Genomic DNA, 20,832 nt, shown 5'->3' on the forward strand with positions numbered 1-20,832 from the left:
GCTATAGACACGTGTTTAAAAAATGACATCTTGGTTAATGATGTAGGGCTATTTGTGCAGTGCATTCATAATATTGAAGACAATTCATTTTCTCTGTGCAAACGTCTTCAAAGGCGCGCTGAGGTTTTGTACAACCTGGGAGGTTGTTGTGCCTCTGATGAGTTTTTTCACAAGCTGTGACCGCTAAAGAAGAATACAGCATGTGTTGAATGTTTGTGTGGTCTGACAAATAACATGTCAATGTTTGTAACCCTCCCCACAACACCCCTTCAGTTCAGATCCCACACGCACAAAACCTAACCCTCCCCACAACACCCCTTCAGATCCCACACGCACAAAACCACACAAAGTATTAAAATCTTGCACAGTACAATCTTGACGTTTAATTGAACCCTGACAGTGTAGAGTCCGACAGCCGACAGGCTTCTTTTGCTTAAAGTGGGACATTTGGTATATAGTCTTTTTTATTGGCCTAAAATATTGTATATTTGTATACATTCATGAATCCACTTGCTGACCGGCTGTCAGTATTGGGCAATTTCTTTATAGGCGTTTCTTGTGACCCTACCATCCGGCAGGCAAAATTGTCAAACTTTCCTTATGCTGTAAGTAGCATGTGACATGTCAAACTAGGGGGTTTCATGATTCTGAATCCATTCCAAGCATTAGTTTTGCACAAAAAACCCTCCTTGGGCTAAAAAACGGCCATAGACGTCATGACAAATGTGATGAGGTCAGCACATTTTGGGCACATTTGGGCAAGTGGCTATGGCTGTTTTTTGCCCAAGGAGCGTATTTTGTGCAAAACTAATGCTTGGAATGGATTCAGAAGAATCATGAAAAACCCCTAGTTTGAAATTTTTACATTTTTCACAGAGATTGATACTGATTTGTACGAGTATTAGGTGGTGGCTAAATACGATAAAACAATTTGAAGTTGAAGTACAAAACTGATTAGCAAAATAATATATAAACAAACTTGGATTTATTAATGGACTCCCAGGCCGGGGCAGACCAATTGATTGATCCATTTCCGATCTCCACTACTGCTATCAATAAAGGGCCTTAAAGGCTAAGAAAAGCACTGAAGAAATAACAGGCACAAACAAATATGTTTAGCAGGGAACTCTTTTGATAGCAAACTTATTCCTGTACATACACAGACGGAGAATTTTAAAGCATGTTTGACCTCAATTAAGTGGATAGCATTTTATAGAGAAAAAATACTTTGGAGTCAGGAATGACAATGTTTTTTTTTATTATTGTAAGTATTGCATCTTCAACTTACACGGCTAGAATCCTCAACAGAGTGCATGTTTTACAAAGGATGGCCACAAGTTCAGAAACAACAGGGAGACTTCCCTTAGTGGGATTGCTTGGTTGAACTACATTGAACTCAAGGACCCTCTCATTCAAATCTCCCATGGTGCTGCCCCAAGACCCCAACATCGGATAAGGGTTCAAAAGAAATTGTGCATGTCCACTTTTTCCAAGTTAATTTCTTTACAAACTGCAAAGCTGGAAATGTTCATTATACTGTACATGAAGCCTTGACTAGATTGTATTCATATCCTTAACAGTAAACGGAGTAAAAAAAAAAAGAACAAAGAATCACAATCATCAATGTGTGACTTCATTTTCTTGTTTAACATTGCAGCTTGGTGAGAAATAAGAAACCCTGTGCTTCAGCTTATAAGAAGCCCTGTGCTTCATTATCTACTGACTCAATTTGTAGTGTAAATTACAACCAATATTATATATATTTTTTAATAAGAGTGGATGTCTACGTCTACGGTATAATGTTTTCAATAGCAAAAGATTTCCAGTTTTGAACTTTGAAGAAAACCTTTGAGTGAACTGAATTGAATGAACTTAACATGAACCGAACCCTGTTTAACACAGACTGATCTGGGGCAAGGCGTACTCATGCACAGCCACAGAATACACACACACACACACACACACACACACACACACACACAGTCACACACACATGCACACACAATAGAAGTCAGACATTAGTCTAATAGTATTTGCAAAAATATATACATGTTTCTTCTTAGCAGAAATTGCTGAAGTTTTGTGAGCTTGTACAGCAGCTATTTTCTCTGAATCTTTGCCTCTTATTAAAAATGCCCGGAAGAGGGACGGTAGGGTTCGTGTGGTTAAAAGTATTATTTGCAAGTACTATTTGACCAAACTCTTTGTTGTCAAACATGGGCTCTTTTTCCTCCTCAGCAGTGCAGATTCATAAAACTGACAGATCAAACAAAAGACACTGGGAGAAGATGAGAGTTTAATAAATCGAGGGGGGCAGAGTAAATATAAACTGCCCCTCAGGGAGACCAGAGGACACCGTGGGTGTTTGAGGTGGTTTGGCGTTTTGTTTGAAGACAGGAGCACCAAAGCGGTGACCTTCTGAGATAAATGCCAAGTCCAACAACCTCAACGTTAAGTTCCACCCCAGAGGTTATATGTCAAAATATACACCATAATGATCTACCTCTGAGACACAAGGATTTGTTTTTCTTTTACTTCTTAAATCCTCAGGTGGAGGCCTTGTAAATGTAAGACACATGTTGTCAGCTAAAACATTAAGTCTAATAGAGACTACAATCCTCCTAATAAGAGGAAAAGAGGACTTTAGACCCCTTTATTGGGTAGTAGCCGGCTCAGAATTTGCCAGTTAGACTTGGCTATTCATAAGCCTTGTCCAGAAATGCCCCCTAAACCCGATTCATACGGATATGTCATATCTTATGACACTGTAGCGAGCGTAAAATAGCTGATCAAAAAAGCCCACAACGCATCACAGATCCGCCACACTGAGCAAAATAGATCGCTATTTTTGGCACTTGACCCCGTCGTGTATAACAAAGTAGAAATCCGTCAAAGCAGACTAGGTCAAGACACTTCAGAAGATTTAAGAAAAGAAGAGGACAGTCAGGTACACATGTGAGCACAATTCCGAAAGATGGGGGTCCGGCCATTTTGATTAAACCGATTATTGTCAAGTGGGCATCTTGGACAAGGCTGTCAATTCCAAACAGTCGAGGCTCACCACTAGGAGCAGCTTAGGGGCCCATTACATTTCAAGTGTCTATCAAATAAAACATCAGAAAAACGAAATAAAAAAAAACATAACATGGCTACATAACTTTTTTTTTTTTACCCCCCCAAAAAGATGAAAAGAAAAATAATCAAGAAAAAAAAGGAAATCCATCACATATACAATTCTTAAAATTAGGAATGAGGAGATAGAATCAAGGAGAGAAGACGACAAAAATAATATAACTTATCTTTTTTTTTTTTCATGCTTTACTTTTTCTGAATAGGAATAAATATTTAAAATGAAAATCAATTCAGGGCGGTGTTTATTTTTCATGTGGTGGTGGGGGGGGGGGGGGGGGTACTCGGGTCGAAGTGCAATTTGAGGGTGACCTCAGTAACGATTGCGGGGAAGGGGGGAAGTAGTCAGTGACCTCTTTAACACAGGCAATAACGTCATATGCCCTTTTCTTTTCTTTTTTTTTCAAACCTTAACCACCTGCAGTCTTAATTTTGGACGTTTTTTATAATTTTCCAAAAAGGTTCAAATATTTTCAAAGATTCTACGATGTGACGCAATGTGAGTTGGTAGATCGGCTTTTTTCAATATACTTTTAAAATAGGGAATAAGTGGTTAACTCCACAGATCACCAGAGGAATGCCATACAGCGTTTTCATTCATGTAAAATAAAAAGGAAATCCACAAAAATAAAATAAAGAAACATGTCTAATAAATAATAAAGTGTGCCACGCAGACTCAGCATTCATGAACAGAAGTCTTTGAGCGTGGCCTGGATACAAAGTTGTTCTGATTTAGTTATCTCTTTTTGTCTTGAAAAGTAACTGTTGTTTTTTTAGGGCAGCTACAGAGTTATAGTAACTTTTGAACGTTTCAACCAGCAAAATGAACAAAGTAATACTGTTCATGCCACATCCACTGCCACTCTGGAGAAGATAAAATCTGTCCAAAAATATAATTTAAAATGCACAATAAACACAGGTCAAACAGCAACAGAGGCAAATAGTTCTATCCATGAGCTCTACCATGTTTTCCTCCTTTTCAATTTCCTTTTTTTGTCTTGAATTTCTTAAGCTATTTGTATATATGTACAAAAACAAGCAAGTCGAATTTGCTTTTTGGACGGTTACACACACACACACACACACACACACACACGCACACACACACACACACACACACACACACGCACAGCTATGTGTCTTTTGAGAGAGAAAGAAAAAAAGAAGTTCAAACTGCGGAGACAAAAACAACGATGAAGAGTTATTGCTTGTTACTGCTGGAAAGAGGATGGACATCTATTCCAAAGTCTATTGAACACATTTGCTTTTTTACTTCTTGGTTTTTGTGCCGTTTGTCTATGGACAGCTCTAAAGTAGGCGAGTGCACGATAGCTTGTTTGTAGCTGCTTGTTGAGAAAGAAAAACAAAACGGAAAACAAAACACATTGCAATTTCCACTCTTTCAAAAATGCACCGAGCATCCACAGATGATGGGAATGTATGTGGTTAAACCCCCCCCCCCCACTCCGATCGGATGGAAAGGGAAAGGGTCATGGCAGATTCGGTTGATTGCTCATTGTTTAGTTATTGATCTGCTTTCCCATTGGTTTGTTTCACAATAGCACCAATTCAAGTGTCCAAGTTGCTGCGGTGTCGAGCAGAGGTAACGAAAGACATAAGACAAGGTTTACGATATATTTAAAATAAAATAGGACACGTAAAAGGGGCCAAACTATTTTGATATGGCAAGTTAACCCACAGTTCGCCATTGTCCAAATTACACTTGTTCTTATTTCTTCAACCACTTAAACCCTATACTTAGTTGACCATATTACCAAGGGCTCTACCCTAGGCCCCCTCTTGTTTTCACTATACACCAAATATCTTCGCAGAAAACAGTCCATCTGCGAGTTCACAACGCGAGTTGTTGTGCGCTTGTAGATCTGCTATTTTCTCAAAAGGTCACATTACGGATGCTAGGGTTCAAGTGGTGAATCCAATTCCAGCAGAAGACAGAGCTGACACGGGATCAGTTCAACACCCTCACACACAAACAGGGAGGAACACAGCGACCACAAAGTATTACTGCATTATGGGAATCTAAGTATATTTTGGATCAAATCCAGGGGTAGCATGTCAAAGAAATGGTGGATGATTGTGTTGAAGGAAATGTCTGAAAGTAACGTTACGTCACCCTACAGAAAAAATATACTACCGTGTGTGTGTGTGTGTGTGTGTGTGTGTTTGTTTGTGTGTGTGTTTTTAATTCATACCCTTCAATAAAAGATGGGTTTAAAATTGAGATGATGATCAGAGATTTTCATATCAACCCAGTCTATGATCTGATCTCTCTGTAAAATAAATATCGACTCTAAAAGCACTTTGCCGTCTCATGATGTCAGGATCATAAACTGCAATTTTGTTGTCTCTGTCTGGGTGGAGTGCTGGGTCCCTGGTGACAGTGCTGGCCCAGGGCTTCTGCTTGGAGAGGAGGTGGTGGAGATCTGTGGGTGGAGCAGCGTATTGGGGGGAAGGTGGAGCAAGGAGTTGGAGATGGGACGGGAAGTTGCCAACGACAGGCTGGAACGACATGGGAAAGCGACAACACCCCAGCTTGGGGCAATCATGGGTGTCATCAGAGGTAACTGGATGGATAGGCGGGGCGGGCGGGCGTGATCTGGAGTGTGTGCGGGGTGGGGAGGCGGGTCTCTAGGAGGAGAAGGCAAGTTTGACGCTGCAGGAGGAGTAGCCCTCGTCGCTGGCTACACTCTGCAGGCTGCTGTGGTCGTCTAGGTCGCTGGTGCTGGCCGTGCTCACGCTGTCCATCTCTCCATGGGAGAACTCTGTGCTTTCCACATCCACCTCGATCTCCTCTGCAGACAACAGGGGAAGGGGGATACACAATTTACCAACGTACAATAAACAAACATTATACTTTCTTATTGACCTTCTGCGGAGAGAGGTGAAAATGCCGTTCCCTAAGCTGCTACCATTAAGGATAACATTGCTGTTACGCAGAACGCTTACGTCCCCATATTTCTGTTTATGGTGGGGTGTTTTTTGTTGTTGTAATGCACCACTTCATCACACAAATAGCCGATCTACAAGCACAAAATACTTTGTTGTGAGCATGTAGATCTGTTATCTTTGCAAAATCTTTGATTTTAAATATAAAGAAGTAAGAAAAGCATTAACAATAGCTTGCGACTAAATAATACTCAAATAACATTGGAAACATTGGAGTACATTTCCTGAAAAGTAATGGGTTTGACATTGGGGGGAAAAAAAGTTCCCACCAGTTCCCACCTTTCCAAAAAAAGACTATTAACTCGAGCTGCTCACCTTGGTCAGAGTCGGAGGGCTCGGAGCAGAGGGTGGAGCCCACACTGTCCATGCGTATCCTCTCCCCCTCCACTGGGGCCCCACTGCCGCCCTTCAGAAGGTCCAGCTGACGCTGGAGGTGACGCTGCTCGCGCTCCAGGGAGTCCAGCTGGTACTGGCTCTTCCTGTCCGCGTCTTCAAGTTTCTGTCCAGAGGAAAGAGTTTGGGCGGGGGGGGGGGCAGAAAGCAAAACTGTTAGGCCGGAGGCTTTTCATGTTGATGATATCATGACAAAATGCGCCATGAATCAGGTCACAAACGCAATTAAGAGGCAGGTGTACTTGGTTGCATAACAGAAAATGAAAATCTACAAGTTTACAACATGCAAGCTTGTTGTAGATCTGCTATATTTGTTTTTTTGTTTTTGACCATCTTCTTCACCTATAATGACATAGTCCCAAAATACGGACGGCCGGTTGATGGAGGTTAAAGAGACAGCAGAGAGTCCTATATCCATTTCAAAGGCCTGAAAGCCCAGCATCAGCATTCAGTCACCAATCCCCCATTGTGTCCTTTCAATCTTTCCAGCAAAAACAATGGCAACTTTCTTTACCTGCATTGTTAACAGCGTGGTAACTTCTATGCCAGACCCCCTTTGTTTACTACTAGTGTCTCTCTACACAACAGGTAGCAGCTAGAGCGCTGAATGACACAGCCACATGTCAGACCCCTCCTCGCACCGTGTCACGGCCGCCGCCAACAGCGATGGACACGACTCCCGGGCGACCAGATGAAGAAGTCGTCCATAGCTGTTGTCATGACTCAAGTTGCAGCAGCAGCAGAAGGCGGAGACACGCGGTAACAATTCAGGCTTTGTGCCTCTCCTGATTCTGTGATGTCAACACAGTCACACACTTGGCTTTCCACGTGCAAGCTGCTCCATCTCACGCAGTCACATGCTTGTGTTTTTGTTTTTTAAATGGATGGGGAGAAGCATGAGGTACTGTAGACATCAGGCTGTCACACAGTGGTGTGTGTGCGCCTCAGCATTAGGCTATATACCAAGGCAGTCAGTTAACAGTAACCAAGTGCTGTTGACTTTTGTCAATTTCACAGCTACTCCAGAGGTGGAAGGTGTATTCCACTCATTTTGGAGGGTGAAAATGTTTGCCACTCGCCATTCTGGAGGTTTAACCACTTAAAGCCCTATATACTTCATTGCATGACAAATAGAAAAAAAGGGCCGATCTAGGCTAGAGAGATTGTTATGATTCACTTGACAGCTAGGCCAGACAATACATTTTCCGTTTCTGTTCAACTGAACACAATGAGCTGAGCCATTTACTTCCGGTATTAGCACCCAATACCCAAATACCCAAACTATCAATCAAATGTACATAACTATCTTCTATTTTTTATTTACATCTTCTATTTTCAAACCAAAACAACTGGGCTAGTTAGCTAGCTGAAACTATCAGGGAAGCTAAGCAAATATTCAATTAAAGTTGAATTCCGGATGAACCATTTTCTTACTATGTTATTAATATCCAAAAACGAGTGGTAGAAGTGAAAAATGTATTACATAACTCCAAACAGAGCCCACCGGAGCGCAGAGCATGCACGCTAGGTCATAGTCTCATTTGCCTTTCTTACAGAAACCCCTTTTGGACAAAACACTGTTCATCGAATTTTGTCATTATGAAAGACGGATGTGTAGGGAGGGGGGGGGGGGGGGGGGGGGGGGGGAAGAAGCGCTTTCAAGCGATTAAAATAAGAAATGTAGCGCATGACCCAGCGTGCACGGTGAGAGCTCTGTTTGGAATTATGTCATAAAAGTTTCACCTCTACCACTCGTTATTGGATATACCGGTAATAACATCAGATTAAGGTAAGAAGATGGTTAATCCAGAATTGTCCTTTTTTGTGTGGCTTTCGCCTTTATTTTATATATCTTTATGGAGGGACAGACAGTAGGCTGACAGGAAAAGGGGGAGAGAGATGGGGGAGTGACATGCCGTAAAGGCCGTCGGGATCGAGAGTCGAACCCGCGGCACACTGTCTGCCAGACTGGATTACCAGCCTAGGTGCCTGGACCGCTGAGCCACGGCCCAGCCCAGGCCCGGAATTGTCCTTTAAGTGTTTACTTTGGTCAGACTTTGATATCATATTTTTGTGCCCCTTTACGTTACCTTTATGTGATTTTTGGCCTTGTTGAGCAGGCCCAACGTGGTGTGACGGTTGCAGTCTGGTCCCAGTGGTATGAGTGACTTCAATCGCTCCAAACACAGCCTCAGGTGAGCTCGTCTGCAAAGAACAGGGGAGACGAAAGATCAGATGATGCAGTCACAACATTATTAACCACATGAATCAGCTTGCAACGTGTTTTGGGCATTTGGTGTAGACAGGGAAAAAAGAAGCAGGCCTAGTATATAGAGCCCTGAACTCAATTAAGTATATTACACATTGTGATTTTACCAGCGGTTCATCATGAAGACATTAGCCCAAAACCAAATCTCATGCTTTGCTCAAGGGTCACCTCTAAACTTCAGGATGAGCCTTTTGATTGCACGACCCTAATGGGACGCACACAGTTCAAGAGACGTCTGCGGAGACATCACACATTAGTCATGTCTTGTTAAACCTTCCACAGATCCATTACCCTTCTAGCCAGTGGTACACATTCCACTCTGTCTACTTATAGTAGCCCGTCTCGTCGTCTACGCTACAAAGATGAAGCCGTTTCAGCTGAGAGAGGGACAGGATAGGTGCAACGCATTTCCTGTACCCCCCCGCCCACCCGGACTCCCACTCTCCATCATCTTGACAGTCCCCGTTATGTCCGTGACTGCAGACAGGAGCCCGACTACTATCTTCCCAGCTAATGGGCCCAGAGTTGAGAGGTAAAGGGAGATAATTGAGGCCATAACACAATCAGCAGACCATTAGCAGGGCCTACTCTTTCAGCCAGGCCAACACGGCCCGCCGTCAGGACGACAGCAGGACTCAAAGCAGTAGCCTGAGACCCAAGGCCACTCCCCCATTAAGGAGGGGGGGCCCCTCCGAGGGCACATCCAAGGAACCCACTAGACTAGACTCTCTGCTATGCTCTGCTGCTTTGAATACAGGCTGTCTAGATGTGTATTGGAGACATGTGAGTGCTGGCTGAGCAGGAGTGTCTGTGTGTGTGTGTGTGTGTGTGTGTGTGTGTGTGTGTGTGTGTGTAGGAGGAGGGGAGGTTAAAGTTATGCATGGATAGTCCTGATAAGCACATGAGAGCAAGCTATTACCATTGTGCGTGTGCGTGTGTGTGTGTGTGTGTGTCCTGTTAAACTATGTGGAAAAACAAGTGCCCTATGGGGAGGGTGTGTGTGCATGTACAGTACAGTGTTTTTGTGCCACCAGAAGTATTAAGGGGACAGTCAGGAGATGTGTGTGTGTGTGTGTGTGTGTGTGTGTGTGTGTGTGGGGGGGGGGGGGGGTTAACGGTGATAACTATCAGTCTGTCTCTGGTCGTCTGAGTGTGTAATCACTTCTATTCATGGGGCCGAATGGAGCCCACATTCAGTCTTTATCAGTGAGCAGTCCATCTATCTCTCCGCCTCTCTTATCCTAACCCTGCCACCAGCTCCTTATTACTGTGGCCCCGATCGACACGCACGTACGCAGATGACACGCCGCGATTAATCACACACACGCCTGTTGCACGGACGCAGGCGGGGACGGGGTGAGGTTCAGGACACACAGTAGCAGCAGAGCGGTGAGGCGACAGAACAGCTGACGCAAAGCGCACACGTCGTACCCAGGGCTCATAATTGTACAACACACACACACCTTACTTAAACCTCTTTAAATCTGGTGTCTAGGGCATCTTGAAATTGGATTTAACCACTTAAACCCTCCGGAATTAGTCAACTAGGAAGGACTTCACCTGAGTTGGCCCTATACAATCTTTTTTTTTTCAGACGATTTTGTAACTCTTTTTTCACCCGGTGCCAATTGCCTAATCCTGAGAGCCCCGACCTGAGCTCATTCTTCAATGCCTGAGGAGTGATCAGGCTGCTCCTTATCATCTGATAGGGGGGAGTTTCCCCGGTAGGACGTGGCGCGTGTGGAAGAACAACCCGTTCCTTTCCCCTCCATTAGGCGCCCTGGCTGACTAGTACTTTATCTGACGTCACATCTGCAATTCTGGGCCAATGTTCCTCCAAGCATATGGATGCTGCGGTTAAAGTTGTTAACACAAGCTCAAACCGCGTACAACACACAAACTATCATAACGCCAATCTATCTGAGATACACACACACACACGACGTACACTTTTTGACTGACGAGGCAGCTGACTAGGAGGAGGGCACAGCAGGACAGAGCGTCTGCAGACACGTCTGAACATGTCAGTCTGCCTACATTACATGCCTGGGCGTTGAGTGAACAAACTCCAGACACCAGGCCTACTACTCCTCACACACACACCACGCCACGCCACCACACAACCAACCACCGCCTTCTTCACTCACTACTACTACTGCTGCTTCACTCCCATGCAGATTAAAACTCTACAACCACACCTCAGACAACCTCCACCAGGGCTGCAACTATTGATTGTTTCTATTATTCGAGTCTTAGACGCATACTGTACATATCAACAAATCAATGCAATAATAATTGACTGAATTGATTAGATACATTTTTTTAGGAGAGTACCGTCCAGTTGATGAGAGAAACCCATAACAGTGCTTAGGGTAGACTCAGGCCTTCATTAGTCCATGTGGTTGCGGGCCGTGAATCATGTATTTTTCAGCTGAGTAAGCGCGAAAACCACCAACACCCTTCCACGCCCTTGGTGACGACGATGGTGACGATGGCAGACGTAGTGTCGCTACGGTTTCTCCAGTCTGCCGTGTTCCGTCGCCTCCGAGGAGACACTATGTCTGTCCTCCTCCCGTACAAATGCTATAGTTTACTGCGGGATGGTAGCCTTCAAAACTGCCACACACACACACACACACTGTGCTTCTGGCGTGGGCACGGTCGATAGGCAGGCCTAATCTCTTTGTCTGCATTACAAGTGGTTCTGCGGAATGTTATGATTGGAGGTAGCGAGGGCACAGCCCAATGGGAATCATCATCAGGCAGGGCTGGAGTGAGAGAGGGAGAATGAATAAGACAAGATGGTACTGTACGTCCATTAGCAAGAACATCAGTCCAACATGGGAGTCTGTGCGAACATCATGACCCACAACAGGTCACGTTGACCAGTTAAATGTCACTGACGAGGCCCTTTTCCAGCTGGTGTTGTTCGCTAGAGAGGTCAAATGTCCCAATGCCTGAACATGCTTATCATTTAGACCATGGGCCAAAGACTTTAAGCTTTTTGCAGCTTACAGTACAAATGGCTTGTGAGCTTAAATATTTGCATTCTGCAGCCAGAACCTCCATCAGCCAGAACCTCCCTCACAGCAGAGGAGGTACCATGGCCATAGATTCAGGACGGGAACTATTTGGGGGAGGAAGGGTTACCCTTCAAGACGGGAAGCCCTTCCTGTCTAGTCTGTTAGAAGCCGCAGGTTAACTCATTCATTGACTGCCAGAGGTTAGGGATGCTATCTAAGGTGAGGTTCACTAAAGACGTGACATCACAGGCCAGTGGGCTATGTCAGAGAGAGGAAGTTAGCATGGCTAGCCTAGCATTTCATTCAGCAGGGGCAAGCTGGGATAAAACAAAGTGTTCCAGCCAGTCACAGCTCATTGTCATTAATAAGGCTTATTGATCAGCCACAAATAGAACGCAGGCTACTGTTAGTCAGCATTAGTCATTCCCGTTGCTTCTCACTTACCGTGTCCAGAACCAATGAATGGCGTTTAATTAGCATTACTTTAGTGTGAATGGGAGACTCTCTGTGTGATGCGAGATTACATAACACATGGCCAGTTGCTACCAGGCAGACCTATGCTCTGAATTGTCACGCACAACAGGGGACCTCAAATCCCCTGCTGCAGTAAAGCAACAGAGCAACAAATAGGCCTAAATTTAACTCTTATTTACTAGGGAAGGATCCAGACAGAGAGAGAGAGAGAGAGAGAAGGGAAAAAATAATACCATACTGTTTTCACAGCCGAATGGGGAGAGCATCTGGCAATGAGTGTGTTTATTTTAATGGTCACTGTTGTATTTACAAATGTCGTCACATTCATAGCAAAAAACATGGTGACCGGAACTACGTCGTTTTGGCCAAGTCTCCGCCTTTCGCTCGTTCCCTATGCCGCTAGAACAAGATAGCTTAACCACTTTAACCCTCTATATTTAGAATTAACATGGCGCTATATACGTGGTTCACTCTTTTTTCTCCTCTAAGTGAATTCATGGAATCTGTTCAACTTTGCAAACATTATTACGTATTAATTTGCACCTGAACTAGCACATATTTCACATATAAGTGAAATAATAATAGGCTGTGTGTAAACAGCAATGTGATTGCAGACCGACAAGAGTGGATTATACAAGCAGCGTGGTCACAGCAATGGCTGGCAGGCTCTCCTCACTCACAGCCAGCCTTCCTTTTCCTCCTGAGACAATGTGACGCTTCCACTCCTCGTGTGTGTGTGTGTGTGTGTGTGTGTGTGTGTGCGCGCATGCGTGTGTTCCTGTGGCCTCTGTGTTCCCGACAGGCCCAGATGGGTACACAGGCGGGCAGCTCTGCTGTGTGAGCAAGCAGCCAGCTAAACCCTGGGTCACTGCGCCAAACCTTTTCTTCCACCACTCCCGATATCCATCTACCCCCCACCGCCATCACATCCACCCCGGATAACCACAGGTGTCTCTCTCTCTCTCTCCGTCATACACCAGCTATATGCCATGCTAGGATCCGTTCACCCTGCCTGCCATATAAAAGTAAAATGGAGCTCTTTTCAAAGCCGCATTTTGAAGCCCACCCCTTTTGTTTTCGTAAGGCAGGCCTGCCTCACCCAGCTCTTTGCGTATATATGCATGCACTTACTCTCTATTCAGTTTATGTGGAGGAGGACACAATCCTGCTCGCCCACTCCCCCTCTCTGCTTTCCATTTGGACGCCCTGTACAGTTTGGAGGTTTAGAGAGCACTAGAGAGGGAGAGAGATGAATACTGCTGACAATATCCTAAAGGGAAAGCCCAGCTGTATACGTAGCTCAGACAGGTGACAGGTGTACTTGTTCTGATGCGGCCATGGACATGCTTGCACTGCTACTATACTACGCTGCTGTAGCTGAATATTTATTTTGTTATTATTATAGCAGTCTATTGTGTTATGATACTAAAGTGATCCTCACTCACTCCCGCATAGTGTGGCCTTTAGTTTTTACAGAAGTACACTGTAGGCAAAAAAACCACCCTGTGATTGCTTATGTGCGATAATGACGTTTTAGAATCTTATGACTAAATCTCATGACTTCCAACTTAACATTGATTTGTGCCTAAAGAGAAATAGGAAGTTAATAGATGAAATACTGCACTGCTCTCAAAAGCCTTGCATGGATAAAACCTTGCATGGTTTAAGGCTGTGCTGAAAAATCTCCACTAGTTTCTGCACAATTTTTTTTTTCAAATTCCCTTGGAACTGACACGGTTAGTCAGTGTGAAAACTGGAAGGAAAAGCTATGGCTTGCCCTAGATACCCAACTTGTGGATAAGTAAATAATGAATGACTTCTCAGGCCATCCAAGATGTCTGACATAATTACTGGATGGGCTCTTAAAAGGTCAGATTTAACTGACCAATACACTTACTCTTCAGAAAAACCCCGCTTTCTCAAATGCCTTTAACACATGTACACTCGCACAAGCACGCACACGCAATCCCACCCCCCGTTTGACCTACTTTTAATCCACATGAGAGAGAGAGGGGAAATATGACCCTTCACCCACTTATCACACTAATTACATATCACCAACCACTGTTCCAACCACTGTAAATCTACTAAACTGACATGTAGAAGGAAATTAAGATAGCGTTGCATTAGCAATTTACCGACCAAGGAAGAAATCACACAGGACTTCTCGACTTGGCAAGGATGAAGCCTCAATTTATGCTCCACCGTACGTATGGACTCCATGGAGGCGAAAGTAGCCAATGTATAAGCTTACGGCGCATCACGGAATAAATGACCTGTGAGCTTATAGAGCGGCTATTTTCGGCACGCGACACCATTGTATGATGGAATATATATCAGTGCTTATGAGAGGGTACTACTTTCCTCTTCCCTTCTCCCTACTTTGCAGTGTCAAGGCTCATTTGAGGCAACCGCAAATCATAATTCACAGCAATAACTGGAGCTATTACAGTGCCCTATGTAATACAAAGCTCCATTTAAACGAGTCCAAGGCCCCTTCCATCGAGCACCGGGCATCCAATCAGCAGTGAATTATCTCACTAAGGAAGAGGAGAGCAATCCAATCAACACAAAGAAAAATAAACAGAAGGGACGGTTTCCTTTTCCGTGATTTGAGTGTATTTGTTTTCAAAAGAGTCCATAATTCTGAAGCTAAAAATAATAAAAGCAAAGCAGTGTTGCCTTAGCTCAGGGGCCTGGGGAGGACATCACATGTAGCCACACCCCGAGATCAGAGAGAATGAAAGTGCACGTGAGTGAGCCGCCGTGGCGTGGCACACTGATCTATACTCACTGCAGATGGTCACATACAATATACATGTAGAGAGCCGGGCCCCGCCCACTACTCGCCATATAACTGTATGTCTTTCATATCAACTACTCAGTGTTGTCATGTACGTGTGCCTTCAATGCATTCATACATACATACATACTGTACATACATACATACATATAGGTGCACTGTACTCCACACACGCACGCACGCAGCTTGGGAGTATTACACATGCATGCACAGACACATGCACAACATGGACAACATGCAACATGCCAAACAACGGTTCTCTGTATTTGCTCACCATCTTTGTTTACTGGTTGGCTAAGTTAACACAAAGGCAAGGGTTGTTTTTTTTTCCTCGCAAGGATGGACCATGATTCCCTGCTTTTCTCTTTTCTTTCTGTCCCTCTTTTACGCAGGGGCCCTTCTGGCTCCCTCTCGCGCTCTATCTCTCTCTCACATGACTGCTATGGGTTTGTAGCCTTGGTCACATGGATTTTCATACAGACAGTACAGTGGCACCTGACTGAATAAGGGGTTGTTGTTGTTGTTTGTTTGTTTATTTGGTTGAGATTTTTTTTTTTAAGAAAACTACCACACTCTCTAGGCCGACTGCTGGAATCGTCATCAAACAGCGAAATAATAGCCTGGTTGCAAAGCTGGACTTTACCATATGTGCCTCAAAAACAACCATAAATAGGTTACAATCGTATAGGAAAGGACTGCAGTTAGAAACCCATCTAGGATGTCAGAGGAATGGTCCAGCTATGGTCCAGCTATGGCTAGCAAAAACAGAAATTGGAGAAAGCAATCAAACAGTCCTTGAAAAACCACATCGTACGCTGTCCTCTGAAGTGAGTACAATACATGCACTCATAAACATGCGTCTATGGTTTGACACATGATGTATGCTAGCATAATGTCATCAACAGCCACTGGACAACATGTCCAAGATGTTCTCATTGCTCATGGAAAAATAGAATTCATGCACTGGGTGATGAATTCAAATGACAATCTGTGTTATCGGGGCAAAGGTAAACAAATGAGGACTTGAGAGGCTGTCTTTACATTGAAGAAAATTGGTCAGAGTCATATGTTGCCCGATGGTGACGTGCTAGCTAATCCGTCACGTTTCTCGGCTCCCAAACATTCTCTTTCTGTGTGACACACACACACACACACACACACACACACACACACACACACACACACACACACACACACACACACACACACACACACACACACACACACACACACACACACACACACACACACACACACACACACACACACACACACACACACACACACACACACACACACACACACACACACACACACACACACACACACACACACCCCTCAACTGCTGCTGTGGACTTCTCTCCAATGAAAGACCAATGCATTTCTCTTCTCTTTTATGAAACATGGACAGATGGGATAGATGGAGAGGGAGGACTTCTGTCTGTTCGTAATCTGCCCAGAAACTAGCCTTGGGAGCCGACACAGATGAGTGATCTGGGCTGGGTTACAGCAGGCCAGCCAATGGCCAATGTCCTAGTGATCCTTTTCACCAGCTGATCTCTACAGAAGATTTTCTATTCAAATGAAGGAAAAAAAAAACTGGACTAACTGAACTAAGCCTGTTGTCTGTTTCTCTGCCAGTTTGATGAGTAAAGTCTCTTCAAGCAAATTCAACCATTAAGCGGTGGAACTTTGGGCCTGTCACCCCCAGTTGTGTCACCCTTAGCGATCGGCCAGGTGGACAAAACACCAACGGGAGACCGGGAAATGGGAAAGACACCAACAGCCTGCCAGGAGAAACTGAATCTAAACAACCCCACGTGAACGCTGCCTTGGCTTGTGTTTGTAGCATGGTGCCCCACACCTGCTGCCCCACCAGTAGAATCAACCATTGAGCGTACTGATGGCTAATTGTTACATTTGACAAACACAATTGTGGAATGTGAAGAATGCTCACTTTCTCCTGCAGGCTGTAGCCCCCCCCCCCCCCCCCCCCTAAAGAGAGTGTGTGTGTGTGTGTGTGTGTGTGTGTGTGTGTGTGTGTGTGTGTGTGTGTGTGTGTGTGTGTGTGTGTGTGTGTGTCATTCTGAATCTAAACCTTATATACACTTCATTGAAAGTTGAAAAATGAAAATAGTCTACAATATTCTACAAGCTTGTTCAACTATAATGCCATGCCAAAAATAGGTGTGCCAGAATTGTGGTTAATTATTCTCAAAGCTGTATTTCCTTTTTAGATTCACAATTAACTTTGAATTGTGTTCTCAATCTTTTCCAAAGACTCACATGCTGCTAAGAGAGTCCCACCTTCCTGTGACTGTGGCTGCGGACGGATGGGAACGCCGCCGGCGGGATTGTTTAGTCTATGATCGCCACTAGGAACTCGCTTGGAAAAACATCGAGCGAGATGCGGGATTTGGAAACCACACTGAAAGTGTAGGAGCTGCTATAATAACAGACTAATGGGAGGCTGTAAACCCCCCCAAAAAGGGAGGAAAGAATCTAATGTGTGATCATAGGGGAACCCCTCTTGCAGCCAATCCCCAGGCGGAAGGCTGGTAAATAACCCATTCAGGCCTGAAAAAAATGTCTTCTAAATCCTGACAGTTTTCTGAAATACCTATGTTTCTAGGCCTATATCACTCAATATGTCATGTCAAGGACCCCAAAAATGATCTGTAATTGGCCACCGAGACCCCCATCTGAAAGTATGTTGTTCCAGGGACCCCCCAGAAGCAAAGATTTGAGTTAAAAACGTTTGTTCTGAAAAAATATATTCCAAATTTGAGGCACATTTTCACGATTTTTCATAAATAGCAGACCTACAAGCTCATAGCGTGCCACTCGGTGGCGCGCTATGAGCTTGTAGATCTGCTATTTTTCAATAGCTAAATTATAACATAATGTTTAAAACACCAAAAGGGGTGCCCGCCCAAAATGGGATAAAGTGCAGCGCGGACGGACAGCAGTCATTACTGGGCAGACCGACACCGCCCGCCGTCACGCCAACACACTGACGCCATGCCAAGCCACCGAGAGGCATCCGCAACCACGCATAGCAACAGTGAAGAAGAGGGAGGGATGGGGGGATGCATAGGAAACCAGAAGATCATCAGACAGAGAAGAAGAAAGATGACTGGTTAGCTTGAGAGAGAGAAAAAACCACACACACACACACACACACACCAGGCTGACTAGGAGGGGGTGGGGTGGGGGGTCCTGCCAGCTGTGCGGTATGTGTAGCAGAGCCAAGGGAGAATGGGGATGAAACCCATCACTGACACATGGATTAGTTCACACGTGCACACTGCCTTTTAATCTGCTCCACTGACAAAGGCTTCACTCTCGGAGGGAGAAGGGGAGCGAGAGAGAGAGAGAGAGAGAAGTGAAAGAGGTAGAGATCACATGCCTTTAGTTGGGTTGTCCAAGACATTGTTTTTATTTTTCAACGGCGCACGCACGCACGCACATGATTCCAATCCCTTCTATGCTCAAAATCAAGTGTCTCCACTTCCATTCATCCATCCATCCATCCATCCGACCAGCTGCTGACCTGCACCACCCACCCACCCCTAGTCCCCTTGCTTGGTCCTGGCGACCTGGCCTAGGTCAGGACGAGAAGCTTTGGATTAAACTGCAATATGGCAGCCTGGCTCCTAAAACAGGCCTGGTGCAAACCGAGGGCCATTCAGCCAGATGTTAGCTGCTCTGTGCGAGGTGTGTGTGGGATGAGGGTGGGGGGGGGGGGGGGGGGGGGTTCAGTGCCCCTTCAGACCACATCCTCTCCACAGCCATGTAGCTGTGCAGAGAGGCTTTGGTACGTCCGATGGGGATCGTAATCCAAACATAGCCCACACTACATCCTTTTCCCACAAACACACAAATGCAGAGACACTGAGACACACAGTCACACAGTCACACACACACACAGTATCCGTGCAAACTCAACAAGGTTAGGTTAAGTTGATTTAAACAATTTTAACAAAAGTTATTCCATGTACTATTCCTCCAAATACATTATACACAGTATATGTTATGCTTCTACAATATTTTTGTTCGTCCACAGCCTGCATTCAGGGAGAGAAAGTCATGAGATAGTCGGGGAGATCTGCACTCTCATTGGTGAGTTGCTAACATCATGGGGCACCAGGATTGGTCAAAAGCGTGTGGTGTTTTCCCCCTTTTCCCCGGCTGTGAGGCTAAAAATAGACAGTTAGATCTAGCCTAAATATGCCGTTGTTTTCCACCCAATAAGCATTTTTCTTTTTTTCTTTCTTTCCTCACTTCTTCTGCCTTTATTTAGGTGTGGATATAGTTCAACGTGGCCACTAAATGACTAAGCAGCATAACTAACTACCAAGCGAAGGAACATGGGAGCATTCCATCCTGGAACGCAATGTAACAACAGCATGTCAGTACACTTATGCTAGCGTGGGCTTATCAACAAGTCTGCCCCACCACCGCTACCGTTAATGGCAAAACGTAGCGTAGGAGGACGGGCCGAAGGGCTGTTATTGCAGGGTGAGAGACCAGAAAGAACACAGCAGGAGTCTTGATACTTTTCCTCGTGCATAAACTTCACGGCCTCTCTCTCTCTCATTCAAAACAACACACCGTTGCTATTTTCAGTCCTTCAAATTAAACAAGCCCGTTGAGGCTAACACCTTGGGCTCCGACCTGCTGACTAAGCCTGTATGCCCGCCGCCCGGCCCTGTTAGTTTGCCAACACGTTGTCCTTTCACGGAATGCGGTGAGGATGCAGTTTACTGTATAAGGGCACAACAAGGAGGTGGCAAGATAACCAGAGTCAAAGAAGGGTCAGAGAATCCGGGGGCAGAGAGACCCATCAGTAAACTCCTCAGTGTTGATTAAAGTCTGAGAGAGTACAAATGTACTAATGAACACTGGGGGCTTCGCTGCGTAGTCAGGGCGTTATGGGTGAGCCTGTGTGGGCACCGAAAAAAGGTAAACTAGGATCCTCTGAAGTGTTCCTAAAGCTGTTTTTGGAAGTCGTTTAACCCTGAAATGTGTGCGAGTGGTAAATCAGTTGTTGGAAGAAATGTATCTTTGGTATAAAAGCCAGTGACCTACTTTCACTAACAGCAGCAATTATTACCACAATCACCAGCATTTGAGCGGGGCTCTGGTGTTAATTATATACCACCCTGGTACTGGTTTACCCAATGTAGATCACTGTGTTAATTACAGGTTAGATTGTCCCCTGTGCACCACACAGGGAGAGCGTATTATTAGGTTTGTGTGCCACTCAAGGCTCTCCCGAGTCTGGTGTGTTCGACCTATCCCTCCTCTCATCCCATCAGCCTGTCAATGACTATCTCCTGCTCCGTCACCGGCGTCGGTCAAAATGAAACACTGGGCAGGCTAGCAGGGGCGTGGGCGGACTGGCACTGGACAACACCATGCAGGGGAAACGTGCCCCGAGTAGCACGTGCGCGTATGCTCCATCAGAGCTCTGGCTGGGCTCGCCAGACCAAAGATCAAGTCCCCTAAGCCGCTTTCCCGAGCCAAGAAAAGCTTACAAGTCGTCACGTTGGAGGAGAACAAATGGTGCCGGTTTTAGGCCCTGCAGCGAAGCCTCAGAATAGGCCACGCTCACTGGGCAGACAACGGAGAGGCTGCATCAGCAGCAGCACATCCAGAACACATGGAGCTGGGGCTTTATAAACAGAGGTGTTAAGTTTATAGGAAGAATGAGATAAGAATGGCGAGGTTTACTCTAAAACAACATACCACTTAAAACTATTGGGACACCT

General features: G+C 45.0%; 1 protein-coding gene across 2 annotated transcripts in view; it reads right to left on the minus strand.

Moving 5' to 3' along the window:
* Nucleotides 1-1,240: 1,240 nt before the first annotated feature.
* mxi1 (max interactor 1, dimerization protein) overlaps nt 1,241-20,832 on the minus strand; it is a 30,541-nt gene continuing 10,949 nt past the window's right edge. For both annotated transcript variants that reach the window (XM_083765333.1, XM_083765334.1), the window contains exons 4-6: nt 8,580-8,694; nt 6,412-6,595; nt 1,241-5,942 (exon numbers count right to left, since the gene is read on the minus strand). In XM_083765333.1, the coding sequence (XP_083621459.1) occupies nt 5,779-5,942; nt 6,412-6,595; nt 8,580-8,694 (463 nt within the window). In that variant the 3' untranslated portion in view covers nt 1,241-5,778. The remainder of the gene's footprint in view (nt 5,943-6,411; nt 6,596-8,579; nt 8,695-20,832) is intronic.

This window comes from Protomyctophum parallelum (genome assembly GCF_964188405.1).
Source record: "Protomyctophum parallelum genome assembly, chromosome: 5".
NCBI lineage: Eukaryota > Metazoa > Chordata > Actinopteri > Myctophiformes > Myctophidae > Protomyctophum > Protomyctophum parallelum.